The sequence below is a fragment of the Parasteatoda tepidariorum genome, chromosome 1, assembly GCF_982258835.1.
Source record: "Parasteatoda tepidariorum strain Cologne lab strain chromosome 1, Ptep-v5.0, whole genome shotgun sequence".
NCBI classification, from domain to species: domain Eukaryota; kingdom Metazoa; phylum Arthropoda; class Arachnida; order Araneae; family Theridiidae; genus Parasteatoda; species Parasteatoda tepidariorum.
This window is the reverse complement of record NC_141755.1, coordinates 59,272,912-59,290,168: the sequence shown is the minus strand read 5'-3', so window position 1 is coordinate 59,290,168 and position 17,257 is coordinate 59,272,912. Positions and strand designations below refer to the sequence as shown.

Here is a 17,257-nt window from a genome sequence, read left to right as displayed (position 1 = left end):
AATTAATTAACTAATTAAATTAATTAACTAATTCAATTAATAAATTAATTAACTAATTAATTTAACTAAGTGAATCGTTTAGTTTTTTGAATTTTTTTAGTTATCTATATATGTTTTCTAAACAGCATCCAGGGTATATATTTTCGGTAATAATATTTCATATAAACATGCAGTTGAAAGCGATATAACCGAAATATTAGCTTACGAACCCTTTTTAGTTTTTCTTTGTAAACAGCTTAGAAAGCTATATTCAGTCAGGGCTAAAGAGAATAGAAGGGCTAGTTCACTCCGCTCTTAGAGCTGAAGCTACGATTTCCCTCCTCATGACGTCACTGTGTCCACAGATCTCGGAGATCGCAAGCAAAGATATTATGATAACTTTGCATCTTTCTCTTTGTAAAAATAAGACAGACTTTTTCTAGTTATTAGCTTTCAAACTTTACGTAATTAACACTTTATTTCCTTTCATAAACATAGTTCAAAAAAACTTTCTTGGCCATTATATTAAAAAAATACCATTTTAAACTTATAAAAATATTTTACTAGTAGGCGGAAATGACACTATAAATACTTTATTTTGAAAAGTTCTGTTTTAACTTTAATTATTAAGAAAAATGAAGGCATATATCGACACTTTTTTTATCTATATATTCTTTTATAACGATAAGTTAAGTTAAATTTAGAATCCCTGATTTTGAAATATGTCGTTAATAGCAATTTGTTCATACTTAATCATTAGGAAACATCAACCTTAAACGCTAATTACTGAAACAAAATAATAATTTAGGTTCATAATGACATTAGAAATTTTACAATTGTTTATAGACATTTAAATTTACGATGATATAATTTATAGATATTTAAATTGAAGAGAATGTAATTTTTAAAAAAAATCATAAATATTTAGAATAACTACATTAAAAAATATGTTATGAAATTAGGAGAATTTCAAATATATACGATATATTTTATTTATACTTTTTACTTACATTTTAATTTTCTTTGACTTTATCCATTTTTTAATTCTTTTCACCTGCCTTTCTTTGTAAAGTAACGAGGCGGTTTCTATTTAGATAATAAATTTTTATAAAAGTTCTTTACGACAGAATAAACGTATTGCTGTTTTATATTAACTGTGCCATTTTGGAATCCATTCTTTACATAGTTGTTCATTTACTTTAGGGAACACGCGAAAAATTATACTTTTTTCTTTTGTTTTTGTATCAGAATATTTGCAAGTTGCAATCGCGCAAACTGGCATTTCGATAATAGTTTTAAATTCTTGTAAATTCACTGCAAAAACTGAGGAAAGTCATTATAGAAAATAACAAATGTCTTAGAATATCTCGCAAAAAGAAATGATCCAATATTAGTTAGAGCTAGTTAGGCCGAACGCTCCGTTCTTGATGTAAAAGTGCGAGCTTTGCGCCAAAGTGACGTCACTAGAGTGACGTCGGAGGATCGGCGCGGCGAGAGATACTTCAAAGGAGTGAACCAGCCCTTCTATTCTCTTTAGCCCTGATATTCAGTAGTTACCCGCTAATTATCTAATTATTGTATATGAAATATAATTGCTCTACCTCATTAAATACATTTTCATTAAGCCTCATTAAGTTTTTAAAGCAACACTCAGGGTGTGCATACTTCTGTCTTTATATTTTAAATGCAAATACTTTTAAATTATTTTTGCAAAATTTATTTTTACTAGATGTTTAGATTATTTTTACTAGATTATTTTATTTTAATGCACTTTGTATACATTTAGAAAATTTATTTTTACTAGATGTTTAGATTATTTTTACTAGATTATTTTATTTTAATACACTTTGTACACATTTAGAAAATTGATTTTAACTAATTATTAATAAATCGTTAAAAAGTTTAACATTCAGAAATAAGCTCAAAAATTTTATTACTGTTAAAATTGCGGAAAAAAAACCTGCGGGCCACTCTGTAGTTTGCATGAAAGCAACTAAACAGGTGATATTTGTCTAAAAACGAAGAATTTTTGTATATGAACTTAACGCCAAGTTTACCTGAAATTTTATTTTGATTGAAAATTATATGTTTTAAATGTTTTATACCCGATAATTTTTGCTTTATTTGCTTCAGATAATAACTATTGATCCCTTGTGGAAGAATATTTATTTCATTTTTCTCGAGATCTTCATTTTATAAACTTGATAGTTAAGGTTGAAAGTTAAAATGTATGGAGAGAGAGAGAGAGATATTAGATATTACAACATATAATAACCTAACATTTTTGTTGAAGTTTCAAAGGTAGTTTGGTACTCTCTTTTTTGCCTTTGCATTAGAGTTGCAGAATAGACTATTAGTGATGATCTGGAAAACATCCCTGAGGATGATCCAAAGACATGCCATCACAATTTGTGAAGCAACTTTCTCAATTTATGCATAGATCTAAAGGAGAAGAAAATTTTCTCCTAATCACTTTATCCATGGTACTGGTAATCGACGGACCAAACGATTTTTGATTTTACAGATTTATTTTCCAGAGATTTTATTAGCACGTATATCGAATGCACTCGGTAGGTTTCAACTGATTCTGGGATTAAATCCCGGACCCTCAGGACGGGAGTCTGATTCTCTAACTAACCACTGGGCAACACATCCCGATTAAAATCTTTAAAAATATATGCTTCATTGAATCGGGATACGAATCATTTCCTACTTGCATTGATAATAGGACATATTTATATTAATGTTATCTTTATGTGGCTTTAACAAGTAAATTTGTTCCGTCTTGGTTTTCTAAGTTTCTATTTTTTATGCTATGTTAGTTGTTTTTAAACTACAAATAATCATTCACGTCGTTACAATGAACACGTTAATGGAAATAATCTTTCAAAACATTAAGATAATTATGTACTTTACTAACAAAATTATTATTTATTGATTCTCAATAAGCATCGACCTTTTTGCACCAAAATTAATCACAGTTTCTGGGGTTGATAAGCAAAGCGAGCAGTGGTTAGAGCCTTCTAGTTCTTTAAAAAGTACTTGTGCTGCATTCAGGTATCTATATTGTACAGTTAATGTAAGTCATAATATTAAATGTGCAGTAAAATGTAAACTTTAATACAATATAGACGTCAATAAAAATTTATCCACACATCATTCATGACTGAGGAAATTAGTAGTACTTTATAAGGACAAAAAATACAAGTTTAAAACAAAACTTCTTTTGCTGTCTGTAGTGTTCTTAAACATAAAATTTATTTTTATAGCAGAGTTTCATTTAAATTTATTGAAAGGAATAAATAGTGATTATTTTTTTAATGAAAAATCTTGCTACTATCTAGATGTTGTTGTATTCAGTGAAAAGATGAAACCAGGAGAAGAAGAATCCTATACAACGTATACAACAGCGGACACAAACCACTGGAGCCGAATATCACCTCCAGCAACAGAAGAATACCTAACATCTCAAATAAAAATGAAGGTATTGACCAGAACCAGTACTATGCTCACTAAAATTAGTTCTTAAATATATTTCCTTTCAATTGTTATATATATATATATATATATATATATATATATATATATATATATATATATATATATATATATATATATATATATATATATATATATATATATATATATATATATATATATATATATATATATATATATATATATATATATATATATATATATTTTTTTTTTTTTTTTTTTTTTTTTTTTTTGCAAAATTTATCATTGCCTGTATCATAGATAATGCATTCAAAAATTTAAACGATACTGTTGGTACAGTCTTCATGCGTCCAATTTGTGCATTTTGTGCTTTGTTTGCCTTATATTTAGTGTAAGCTTAAAAACATTAAATGCGTAAACAATCTTCATCACTTAAATGTATTCTTTTTTTATGTTGTTTTTTTAGGATTGCTTATGATTTTTTTTTTACGATTTGTTTTGGAATTTCAATCTTTAAATTTGAATTTGAAAGTTCTAACAGATTCCTGACCGATATTGGTTTTTGTTATTTTTCACATCTCTTTTATGTGATGGTTTTTTTTTCAGATAAATTATCTTTCATTTTTAGTAGATTTTTTAACTGGAGTATCTGTTACTGTTGAAGACTACGTTTTTTTTTTTAATTTTCACTCCATGTTTGCATCTTTGGAGCCACTTTCTCAGAAAGTCTAATTTCACATTCACATGAAGTAAAATAGTATCAAATTCGAATCCCAATATTCCAGGATTACATGGGATAAACCCTGAAACTTTAGAGTACACCATAATATTGACTTGTGTAAACGCTAGTGAAGTATCTCAAGATGAAATAGTATGGATTTTTATAGGTCATTTAAATGTGCCTACCTATGCAACATAAGCCATGTTAATTTGGTTTTTGAAGGACCCATTAGGTGATCCAAGTGGTTGTAACTTATGTGGGCAGGTGAGGAGGAATAGCAACAAAATAAAGCTGGCCTTGAGTAAATAGCCCGATACTTCTATTTGAATGAGAATCATGATTGTCCAGAAAAGCAGACTTGGGCATTTTTTCTTACATAGTTATAGGGCTAACTTCATTATATGACAGACCTGTTTTCCGAAAAGACGTGTTTTGATATAAGTGTCACGAATGATGTTTAAAAAAACGTGATATTTTTACCTTATTGGAACTTTTACACTATCCGGAGTAATAGTTGCGCAAAACAAAAGTGAAACTGAATTTAGATATTCATATGTCTGTAAAGCAAAGGAATCATTACCCGAAGAAAGAAATACTTTTTAAGTGTTTCCAAGCATAAGTTTAACACTAGAAAACATATTTTAAGTATTTATAAAGACATGAATTTTACTTATCATTAAAAATTACAAGAACACAGTTCTTCCACCAATGTGGCAATAGCATCATAGCAAAAAGATGACACAAGCTGTCGTACTACCTCAGCCAATTTGAAAATTAAAGTGAATTAGAAAACTTTCCCATATGGAAAATATGCGTCACTATCTACTTTTTTATTTGGAAAAATACAAATTTTAGTGGTTAAAATGACTAGTGTAAGAAACGTGGCAATTTGAGTTTGTGTCCTTATCGCTTGTAGTTATCGGTTTAAAACCAGAAAAATCAATCACTTTGCATGCTGTTTATGACTTCATATAGAGGGGCTGATTTATATATTTTTAAGGCATTTTATTGTTCTCAAAATGTCTCACTTCGCGTGAGTTATCAGAAATTATTGATTATAGCTAAAAATAATAAGCTATTTATTTTAAGCTATAATCAATAACTTTTTAGTTTACTACTCTGATGTTTGATCAAACTGCAATGATATTTTATGTTATGCGAGCTTATCAAAAGTTATGAAGGTTTTAAAATGCGAAAACATAGTTCTTGAAATGGGTGTTAAACAACTTTTCCCGGGAAAAATTGGCACTATTGGTGAATGCACAGTTAAAAAAAATACAATGGAGGGTCGGGTAAATATTTACGATGATCAACAGGAATTATTTTTTCCTTATTCAAAGATGGATAATACATAATAAAAAATAGCAGTTAATTTTTCTTTGGGGTACTCCATCTAGCATTTATTAAATACATAATTTGTTAATTTTCATTATGTAGTTCATTTACTCAGCACATACCACGGTATAGTCAGAAACCATACTATAAACTATAATGTCTAAACTGTATTACTAATTGGCGAAATAAAGAAATATATTTGCATCTTAAACACATAGTTCTTTATTATAGGGAAACTTAAATGTATCATTAAAATTTAAATCTCAAAAATTATATTTTGGAACATTTCTTAATGAAAATAGCAAAGAAAATATGCGAATGAACTTTTATAAAAATGCGTTATTTCTCACTTATTTCGGCATACTCTATACACTGTCGACCTGGAAATTTCCAGATTTCTGATGATTTTTTAAACTGAATGACCTAAACATCGAGTGGGATCATTGATATATGGTGCTAACTATATAGCGTAGCACTTAGCCTTATGTATGCGAACGTGAATCATGAATTAATCTGTTATTTCCATGGCAGTTGTTAATCAGTAGTTTTAGTTGTCAGCATGGATAAAGTTGGTGAATATAACGTCATCAAATTTCCACAATTTCAGAGAGGTTTTCATTTCATTAGTCTATAGAGTAGAATATCTGAGGAACCTTTTTACCATGAGAGATCACATTTAAATTAAGCGGTGATAAAATATCCCGAAAAAAAATATTTTATAACTATATGGACAACTTCGGAGAAATTACTATAGTTTTTGCATGACGTTTGCACTGTATTGAATGATATAGAAATAAAGAAAAAAATCATTAAGTCATTTATTAAAATATAAATTCACAATGTAAAAATTTTTCACATAAGGTAAATAACTTATTATAGCGTTAATATTTAAAGAATTTTTAAATAAAAACTACCTTTCTTTAAATATTCTTTCGAATTAAAATAATTAAAAGTATTTTTCAATGAATACTTCTTGTTGAGATTTACCATTGAAATTGAAGTATTTATGCTAGTTATGAATCGAATATTGTTTATTTGCTTTCGCGTATTTCAAAGTAGTCAAAACAGTTGCAAAATAAACACACAATATTTTATTTTACTAATATAAATAATCTAACTCCCACTCTACATTAAATGTTCTTTTCTCTTCAATCAATATTCTGTTCTTGGAGAAAAATCGTAGATCAAAGTATAGATTTAATAAAGATTAGATTTAATAATACAATAAAATCTTGTATTAAGTAATTAGTAACATATCATAATTAGTAAAAATAAAACTAGATTTTCACAATGATCAATAGCAACACGAAACGAAACTGTTACAAGCATGTACACCTAACTACAAATCTCCAACTCTGTAGCATATTAGGAAATGCTAAAAGTTACCGTCAGAAGGAAAAAAAAGTAGGTATTGCCTGTCTCTTAGAAATACCATCGATACCATTACCTGGTGGATGGTGATTTTTATAGAAAAATGGTTAGTAAATTTCAAGTAAAAGTGTGCTTAATTCAAAAATACGAACAAAACAGAATAGCTTTTATTGTTGGACATTGACAAATTGAAAAGTGTACCAGAATTTTAATTATTTCTGATCATTAGACCTGCTACACTGTAGCATTCTAATTCATGTTATACTCATAGCGTAACTCAGTTAACTCATGTCAACTCAGTACGTAATTTAATTCTCATGATATTGAAATTGTCGTTATTTATATGATTAAATACAAGAGCTAGAGGTTACACAAGACGCTCAGAAAGACCGCAGGTATCTCTATCTCTGGCATAGAATATACCGAGAAATCACGAGTGGCTAGGGTAACTAGGTTTAGGACGAATTATAAAGAATAAATAACTTGAACGTAGTGAGTGCACTTACGATTGTACTTAGTGAGCAGTGTCGAAGTAAAACATTCAAAATGTCAACCAGCTAAATTAGAGGGCTGGTCGTAGAATCAGTAAACAAACAGTGCTGTGACCATTTTCTTGTATAGATATTAGAAACCATGATTATAACTCTATATTAACTCTCTATAATTTATTTAATGTTACTTTAGACCATAGTACAAACTTGAATTAATTTTTTTCAGAGATTGACTTTTATAAGACAGATATATGGATATTTTTTATCGTTTAATTGAGCTAATTCTTTTTTGTTGGGTTGAAAACTATTCCTAAACATTCTTAGAAGTCAACGATATATTTTATTTTACTATCCCTTTAACGGGTAAACTTACTAGACCCAAACACTTTAAAATTTTGCTTTATAAAACGATTAAAATGGATGTCAATTTTTCTGTGCTTTGTTCTATGTTCAAAAGTGCCTTTTTTAATAACAAAAATACGTGAGAGGAAGCTAATTTTGAATGCATTTGGTATTTACTGGAAGGCATTTTCTGTTCCTTCTATTCGTTACAATATTAATGCTTCAAATTTTCTCAAGTTCCTCATTAGGCCTAATTTTTTGAGACCAGTGCTTTAAAACTGAAATATTTCTTTTGTTTACTCTTTCTGTTTTTGAATTGTAAATTCCTAAAAGTACAATTACTAACATAAATTTTTCTTGTGCCCATGGTAACAATCTTATGAAGATCTTTTTCCATACTTTCTAACACAAATTACATTTGTTCTCAAATAGTTTCAAATGGAATAATGAAATTTAATTCCTATTTTTATTTCCATAACAACTGAATTTAAGAGGAAAATATAATTTTATCTATTTGTCAACATTAAAAAAATCGAGCATTAAATATTATACTTTGATAATTGGTCGATAAAATGCCAAAAGAATATTTCCATGAATAATATATAACTCATGGCACCGACATGTATTTAAAAAATCAATGTGAAAAGAAGAAACTTTGAAAACATCCATAAACTGAATTTTACATTAAGTAATTTCAAAAAATTATTTATAGATACGTATAAATGCGAAATAAAAATCAATACAATAAATTATTAAGTACATCTTCAATATGCTTACAGGAAGAAATTTTGCACGAACTCTTATTTATTCTGTGTAAGCATTTTTTATTCATACCCAGATAGGCTACAACTTTACACTGCTGATTCCCGGTTGATGGAAGGACTCAATGTTGGAGCATGACTCCACTGTACCTTTTTTTCATTTGAAAGTACAGCTGGAGAGTTTACAACTGCATTTGATGGATAAACGCTCACAATCCCGATTGTTTTGTCACAGCTGACCTGCCACTTGAATAAATTCTCAAAAGTGACTTCCGGGCCGCATTACAATCACTGATATCAACCTCTAGTTCTTTGTCGTTTTTGGGCCTTAGATGTTGAAGAATGTACAAAGCTTATCTGACAGCGAAAAGATCATTGTTTTGCGGTGAATCCCTGAGCATTATAAAGTCAATGGCTATTATATTGGCGATTAAGTGGTCAAAAAGATGCCTTGAGTTTACAAATATCTTCTTCCAGTATATCGTTTAGAACAATAAAAATATTAATCATAAATTCTACATCTGAGGAGTTTGCTCTTAAAACAATTCAAAGCTCTTGGAAAGACAAATTATCTCTAGACTCAAAATGTTATATCAAATGTCGAATGTTATAACCTCGCTACTGGCTATGACTGTCTGCCGAAACGTTTGCTCTGTTTCCACATAGTCCCAAGTCTTATCTGCAGTGTCTGTTTTCTAGGGTGGTTTATGGATGGTGACCATATCATCCTTTGCCGAGCATTTACCAAGCGTTCTTCTTCCTTGTATTTCTTCATATTTATTTTTTGAAGTTGTCTTTTTATCTTGTCATTAGAAATCTTAAAAAAATAATTTTTTAAAATTATTTTGGGTAATTACAGAATTTATGGATTAACAAAGAAATATTTAAGAAATATTAGGTTGTTGAAAAGAGTTTTTTTTTAATCAAGAAAATCGTGCTACTCTCTATTTGCTCAGAACGGGTTAGTAATAAAATCTTGCTTGACATTTAAAGTGTAACCTGAAGTAGCTCTAAGTTAAATTCAATTTCATTCGATTTATATACACATTTTTTAAATTTTTAAATTGAAATAATGTTTGTATGAAAATTTTTTAAACTATTTACGCATTATTAAATCACACTTTTGGTCAGTTTATAAATTCAACTTAGATGCTTTTGAGATGTATTTCCTTACCAAATTAGGTTTAATTTGGCTCACAAATAATAATTTTTGCAGAGTTGATGATGTTTTAATTAGTTTTGCAAGGTATTTTATGTCCTTTTAAAAGGATATTCTGCAATCAATCATGCAATTTTTTTACATGAGTTAAAAATGTATTGTTGCAATTTTTTATATTTGTATCCCTGAATGCATTTGTTTTAAAACAATTTCAAACAGGAAACAATTTTTCAGGTAATTTTTCTTTTTTTCGAAATTTTTTGACTCAAAAGATTGACTATTTTTAAACTATATCTTTGGCTTATCGCATAATTAGTTACGCATTTAGTGTTTTATTTACAACAAGTGTTATATTTACAGAGCTGTCAGAACCAGATTTTACACTTTAAAAGCAATTTTTTGAAGATCGTCATTTTATGATGATTTAAATAAATCCATTAAACGGGAAGCTAATTCAAAACTTTATTGATACTAAACAGAATTTAGTCGTTGAGAAGGTCTAATAGCAGTATATTTGAGGTAATATCAATAAAATCTAATCTATGCCGTATGAATTTAGGTATGAATCGTATGAATACTCCAAATCTTGCTATACCTTTGCTCAGTTTTAAAACTCATCCTAGTAGTTTCCATTACTGTTAGAATTGCCCACTCCTTATTTTAATTTTAGTAATCATCGACGAAAGGAATCCTTATAAGCGTAGAATGGATGTCAGATGTTTACAACACCATCTGCTCTCCATTTAAAATTGTGGTATTGTAGTATGCGATTCACAATCACGGGATAAATTTCCGCAGTGTTGTGTAGCTTTAGAGCGACGTTAATGAGCAAACAAATAATTAATAGTCTTTCGGAATACTTTTCATTATCTTCCAGTGTTTAATTAATATTTTTAATAGTTGCTAAACCTTTATTAAACTGCACTTTCTTAACCCAACTATTCAGCTTCCAAGTGGGAAAAGTCCATGGTCACAGGGTAATCCAGACTGGCCTCCCCACACTGTAGAAGCAGTGTCTCTTCAATTTCACAGATCCGCTGATGACAGTGGAAGTCGCGAAGATCCACGCCAAAGTTTGCCAATGCACACACTACCCACCATCGAGGAGAGTCCGACAATTAGTGCAACGACTTCTCCACCTTCTGTGATAACGAAGCAACCTGTGATTGCGTCTGCCAGACAAACGGATGTTTGATACAACACTATTTCGAGCTCACAGGTAAGTTGGAATTTATTTTCATTTAGTAACTGTATTCATTCTTAAATCATTTGTGAGACCTAAATTTTACCTCGATTATACTTATTTTTCTATATATTATTTCAAAATAAAGATATTACCTTATCGTATGTAGAATATGCCAATTAAAATATCTTTAGTTCAATCATTACAACTGCTAGCATTTGCAGATGATATCGTGGGAAAAACTAGAGCAATCATTGCAGATGCTCTCTGGGCTTTCGAGGCAGAAGCAAAAATCATAGGATTGTCAGTCAAAGATGAAGAAACTATATTAATGAAACTAACAAATAGAATCACAAATCTGCAATCACTGAAAATAATTGAATATGAGTTGGAACAAGTGGCTCATTTTAAATATTTAGGTACAATCGTAAACAACAATAATGACATAAAAACTGAAATAAAAAAAAAGAATCAACATGGCAAACAGATGTTATCGTGGATTGAGAGACCAGTGCAAATCTAAATACATAAGTTATGATGCAAAAATAAACTTGCACGAGACACTAGTGTGACCAATAGTTTTATATGGCAGTGATTTCTTGGCAGTTAACAAAGCAGACGAAGAGAAACTGACAACGTTCGAAAGAAAAATATTTAAAATATTATTTTTGGCGCAGTAAGAAAATATGGAACCTGGAGAATTCGTTACAGCCATGAACTGCAATCAAAATTCAAAGAGCATAATGAATAAAGTTTCTGAAATAAGAGGGCTATGTTGTGTATTTCAGTATAGTAATGAAAATTCTATTAAAAAATAACCTTCCAAACACCAGAGGGTAAAAGAAAAAGAGGAAGACCTAAAACAAGATGGTTAGATAGAGTTGTAAAATGGTTAAAAAATTTGAGAGTTAATAGATGGAGAAATAAAGCATCAAATTGATCTAGATGGGGTAAACTGACTGAGTCAACCTTGGCCGGTAACCGTCTGTAGGGCCTAAGAAGATGAAGAAGAAGTTAAAGAAGTCATATCAGTTATTGGATACCTTGCAATCATAAAGTTAGTTTTTGATGCGTATATCAGAGAACAAACTTTCAAAGATATGTTGTATACCTTCAAAGTTATAAATAATTTCTCTGATTTAGCTTTGTATATGTAAATTACATGGTTTAACTTTCCCTAGTGGTCATGATTTTAATCCTTCGTTAAGATCTTGTGACGTAACTAATGTAAGATTTTCCATGGTCAAAAAGTTTTATTTTGGTTTATATATCTGTCACCAAAATTTATATCAATGATACTAAAAAATATCTAAAAATTTTCAGACAATATGCAACATACGCATGTATTGTGACATTTAAGTTACGCTTTCATCATATTTAGGTCTGCAACGATAAAACTATATTAGATATTATTATCGGCGAGAAAAATGTTTTTAACAATGGGACCTCTTTTAGCACATTGTTGGAATAAAATATCTCCAGCAATAGATGCACCATGTGTTGAAATGTTACTAGAAAAAAAATAAACGTTGAGAATTTTTGTAAATTTCCATGCCGTGTATGACAACAGCGAGTTAGTTAAATTTAAAATAAAATATGCTGAAAATAAATTGTTGTCAAAGTGACGGAATAACTGTAATAGTTACTAAACATCTGTGGTAAAATAAAAAAAAATAGTTATATAAACGAAATTGTTTTTTATATGAAATTGTTAGAGGTTAATTTAGTCGTTAGGTAAACTTTTATCTTTTTAAATGTATAAAACCAATTACAAATCAAATGATGCCTTATTAGAAAAAAAATTTGTCTATTGATAGATTACAAAGTAATAAAAACATTTTCCAAAAATTTCACTTCTGTTATCAATTTTTATAATAAAACCTTTCGAGAAGGAGAAAGCGTAAACTTTACAACGCAATAAAAATGAGTTATAAGACTACAGACTAACTAAAATAGGCACCTGCATTTTTCAATATAACTTCTTTTATGAGGTGGCAGGTAATTTGATAGATTATCACTTTCTTAGTTAAACGAATTCTGGATATATTGTTTCAGAAGATTTTGCCAATACATTCGCACGAAAATAATTTCCACCTTTTTTCAAACCAAAAGAGCAACGTTCTTCAAAATAAGGTAATGGTGCTAATTCAGAAAAAAATCAGGATACATGACAATTCAAACGAAACACAAAAACAAATATTATTAAAAATATCAAAATATTTATTTTGTTATAGTATATAAAAAAAGTTGTTTTCAATGATATAATTACTTGAACTCGAAATTCGAATAGTATGAAAATACAAATTTAAAATACTTAGATAGAAATTTAAAATATTTTACAGTAAATGAATTTTGAGTGGAGGGATAATTATTTAGTTATCTTTGGTTTTAAATGTTTCCAACGTGTATAGGTTGACATAAGTTGTCTTAATTAAATGCTGTTACTTTTTCACAAACCAAATTAAACTGTACGAAATTAAAAAGAAAATATTTGATGATTAAAGTTTTCCTGTTCAAATTATATATTTTAAAATGTAACTATTTGCTAAAATAAATTTCTCAAAAAATGTGAAAGAATGTTTGAAAGGAAAGAAAATAATGCACAATGCATAAAAAAACAAACCAAAGAAGCTCCACCCTGAAAAACTTTTGATTTATTAATGGGATCATCAAGTTGTTGGATCATCACGTTCGTCCGTACTAATTAATTAGCATATTCGAGGTCACCTTCTTAAACCTTTAAAAAAGAAACCTAGAACTTGAAGATCCGATCATTAGATCGAAAGTTTTTCAGGATTTTCCGTTTTTTTTTCTTTCCCTACTGTACATTTTATAATGTGAAGTAGAAGTGCATTAAAACTTAAATACTTATTTAACGTTCTACTTTTTGTGCAGGGAGAATATTTTTCACCAGACGAGTCTACAGTACAGTGTTCAAATAAGGATAGTGTTTCTCCGTTCATGAAAACATCATTTCTGTGAAATACGTGTTCTTCAGTGAACAAATCAATGATAAAAACTCCATAAGCAGCATACGTATCTTTAATATTGGACTAAATATTTTAGCCGTCTTCTGCTGATAATACTTATTAACAAAGGACTGAGCTTATGCCAAAAAATAATCTGTACATACATATTATTTATCAACGAAAACTAATGCATGATGTTTAAAGATCTACTACTGTACTTCATCAAAGTGTGAATCACACTTTCTTTAAGAAATATATATTTTTAATTATACATATAATCATTATTAAAAGACAGATTGACTAATTCATGGTTTCTTTGTTTTAAATTATAATGTTTAAAAGCTATTTTTTATATGTTTAGTGTGAGCTCATTTTTAATCCTTAAATTTTTCCCTTAAATGTCTCTTGCTTTTATTGGTAGATACATCTCTGGTAAATTTCTCATAAATAATCAATATTATTCTTTGAATGAAACAAGATAAATTAATTAAAACTGCTTAAAAATAAAATATGAGAATGATATGCATTATTTCTCTTCTGTTTCGGAAAATATTTAATCTATCTGTTTCATTTCATTATCATTATCATTATTATGATTGCAATTGAAATCATTCTCAAATTCATAAAAGTTAAGACTGGAAATGAAAATTCTACGAACTATTTAAGACAGCAAAACCTAGTATTGAATTTAATCATGAAAGATATAGTTTACAGTATTTAGTAAAATAATATTTTTTGTGGGGGCTGAGATATTTTGACAGCCATTAAAACTTCACGTCCATTCACATGCCTATAATTTGGACGATGAACTCATTAGTAATTTAATACACTTATAAACTTGTTTTAGAAAAGGGCAATCATTAATTTTTTTTGTTAAATAATCAATTTCACCTAAATGGAAAAATGCAGAATTTAGTTTCTTACTTTGTATCGATTTGTATTTTTAATGTATGCTAATTTCATATTCAACCTTCTCGCATTCTTAAAGCAATGTTTCTCTTAAATAAAAACATTTTCAACTTAATGTCTCAACTAAAAACTTTATAAAAATTTAAATTCCATTAAGAGGAGAAGTTTTTGCCAGAAATTGTTTAATATTATGTTCATTACAAAACATGTAGAATAACTAGACTTATGGTAATATTGTTTTAAATTTTGGCAGAAGCTTCAAATTAACCAAACTATTTAATATTTTTAAAGCTTTCAGACAAATAAATATATCGAAGCTGAAGTATTTAGAAAACAACTTCTAATTTAAATCCTTAATACCTTTCTATTTAAGCATTTACCGTTATATTTACAAACAATTTAAGATACAAATTTTCTTAAATAAAAATCAGTTTTTCCGATGAAGTTCAACAGGAAAGTCCCATGTGGTCAGAAAATTAAAAAAAAAATTTGCTCCGGGGCTCAATGCCTTGAAACTTATAGAAAACAGTCAGTTTCAATGCAAAGAATGAACTCGTAATCTCTCAATATGAGGATAATCCTTATTTTTATCCGACACATTTTGATACATAACCATGAATTCAAAATACAAATATTTAAAAAAAATTATCTTATATCTTAAATAGAGAAATTTTTTTTCTTCTCATTTATATTTATTTCACTACTATTTAGATTTTTAAACAAGCCGTTGTGTACTTGTAATTTATTGTTTTGTTTCTATTTGCATTTGAAGATTTTAATACTGTGTGTATGATGTGTGATTTATAATAACAAAATAAGTTATGTATATTTAAAAAATTGCAAATATAATGATGAAACACATTTGGTTTGCCATTTGTATGGATGTATAAGTGTATATAAATGCTTTTGTTACTAAAAAAAGGAAATTTGTTGATGTAAATCACCAAAATGCTGGGCATTTGCTGATTACGTATTGTATATACATTTGTATTACTATGTTTTGTATAAAAATAAATATAAGAATACGACCACATTTGTAGATAAATAAAATTTATTTGCACGAAATGCTTTTAATTTTTAATGGTTTTTTAATGTCGTACTTTAGTTTCTTTCTTATTAAAAATCTTTTTTTTTATTTAATTAAAGTTTCCTCGAAACATTGTTTTTTTTTCTTTATATTTTCAGTGTAAAAAGGACAAATACTTACAAGAAATAGGCAGCTTTTAGTCAATGTAATGTTTTACTTTTTTATGCTACGTTATTTCATAATCATTAATGTAACAAAAATCATTAATTTTTAATTTCAATAATGAAAAAAATTTCATTCATCTTTCGTCACTAATATTTCCCTGAAAACTTTACCGAATCAGATTACGATATGAAATACTAGAACTTCGGAAGCCTCATCCGTAAAATCTATTTTTAATGTAAAATATCATGCCGAAATCATTACAGTAATATTTATTTAATTAGAGTGATTCAGTGATTTTACTATAAATATTACAGTTAAAATGATGGTATAGCAGATTTTTTGATTTGTAACATGTTCCAGTAAAATTGAATTTTACGGTAAAAAAGAACCAGCACCCTGTTTGTCGGTGCTTTTAATGTAATTTTTTCAGTGTACAAGAAACAGGCAGATTTTAAACACTGTAATTTATCATTTTATTTTTTGTTTGGTTATTGCAACCGCATAATTAATATTCGAAGAATAAAAACTACAAAAATTGTTTGTCTTATTTTTGACAATTAAACAAAAATTCCCTCCAGTTTACATCGCTAATAATTCACAGTAAAAAATTCTGTTTCAAGTTACGGTATAAAATACTTTCACTTTTTGGGCATCATCCGTTAAATCCATTTTACCGTAAAATCCATTTATATCGTAAAATATTATTATTATTAATAATAAAATTACCGTCATCGTTGCAACAATATTTACTTGATTAGAGTAATTCAGTGATTTTACTATAATTATTCATGTAAAAATAACTGTATACCATATTCTTTGATTAGCAACATGTTCAGATTAATTGGATTATACGGAAAAAAGTACTGGCATCCGGAGTGGTTCTGCTTTTCATCATAATCTGGAATATTCTGCATTGTATAAGAAAAAAGTAGATTTTCTTCACTGTTTTTTTTTCACGTGTCATTTTATGATCTGTTACATTTAACTATATAATTAGTATTCAAAGAATAAACTGCAAAAATTGTTTAGTCTTATTTTTGACGAAGGAATAAGAAATCACCTCCAATTTATGTCACTGATCATTTTCCCTTACGTGCTATTTTTTACAGAATAAATGCCTAAGCATCTTAGCTAAAAAAATCTTTGGTATTACAAAAGATAAAAAAGAAAAAGAAAACTAAAAGGGTATTTCGGTGAAATTATAATATATATATATATGTATATGCGTTTAAGAAGCACTAGTTTAATACAGGATTATTATGATGTTTCGGAATCTTAAAAAAAATACTTTAAATAACGTTAAGCACTTTACCGAGAAAGTATACAACCAATATTTGAGTCACGTAGATAAAACTATTATAGTATCAATTTTAAAATACCGAAAAT

At 28.2% G+C, this 17,257-nt stretch overlaps 1 protein-coding gene across 1 annotated transcript in view; it reads left to right on the top strand.

The window, feature by feature from the left end:
• Positions 1-15,744, top strand: part of LOC107445831 (kin of IRRE-like protein 3) — a 282,976-nt gene extending 267,232 nt beyond the window's left edge. Inside the window, exons 12-14 of the mRNA XM_043040440.3 lie at positions 3,324-3,463; positions 10,565-10,837; positions 13,697-15,744. Of these exons, the coding sequence (XP_042896374.1) occupies positions 3,324-3,463; positions 10,565-10,813 (389 nt within the window). The 3' untranslated portion in view covers positions 10,814-10,837; positions 13,697-15,744. The remainder of the gene's footprint in view (positions 1-3,323; positions 3,464-10,564; positions 10,838-13,696) is intronic.
• The last annotated feature ends 1,513 nt before the right edge of the window (positions 15,745-17,257 follow it).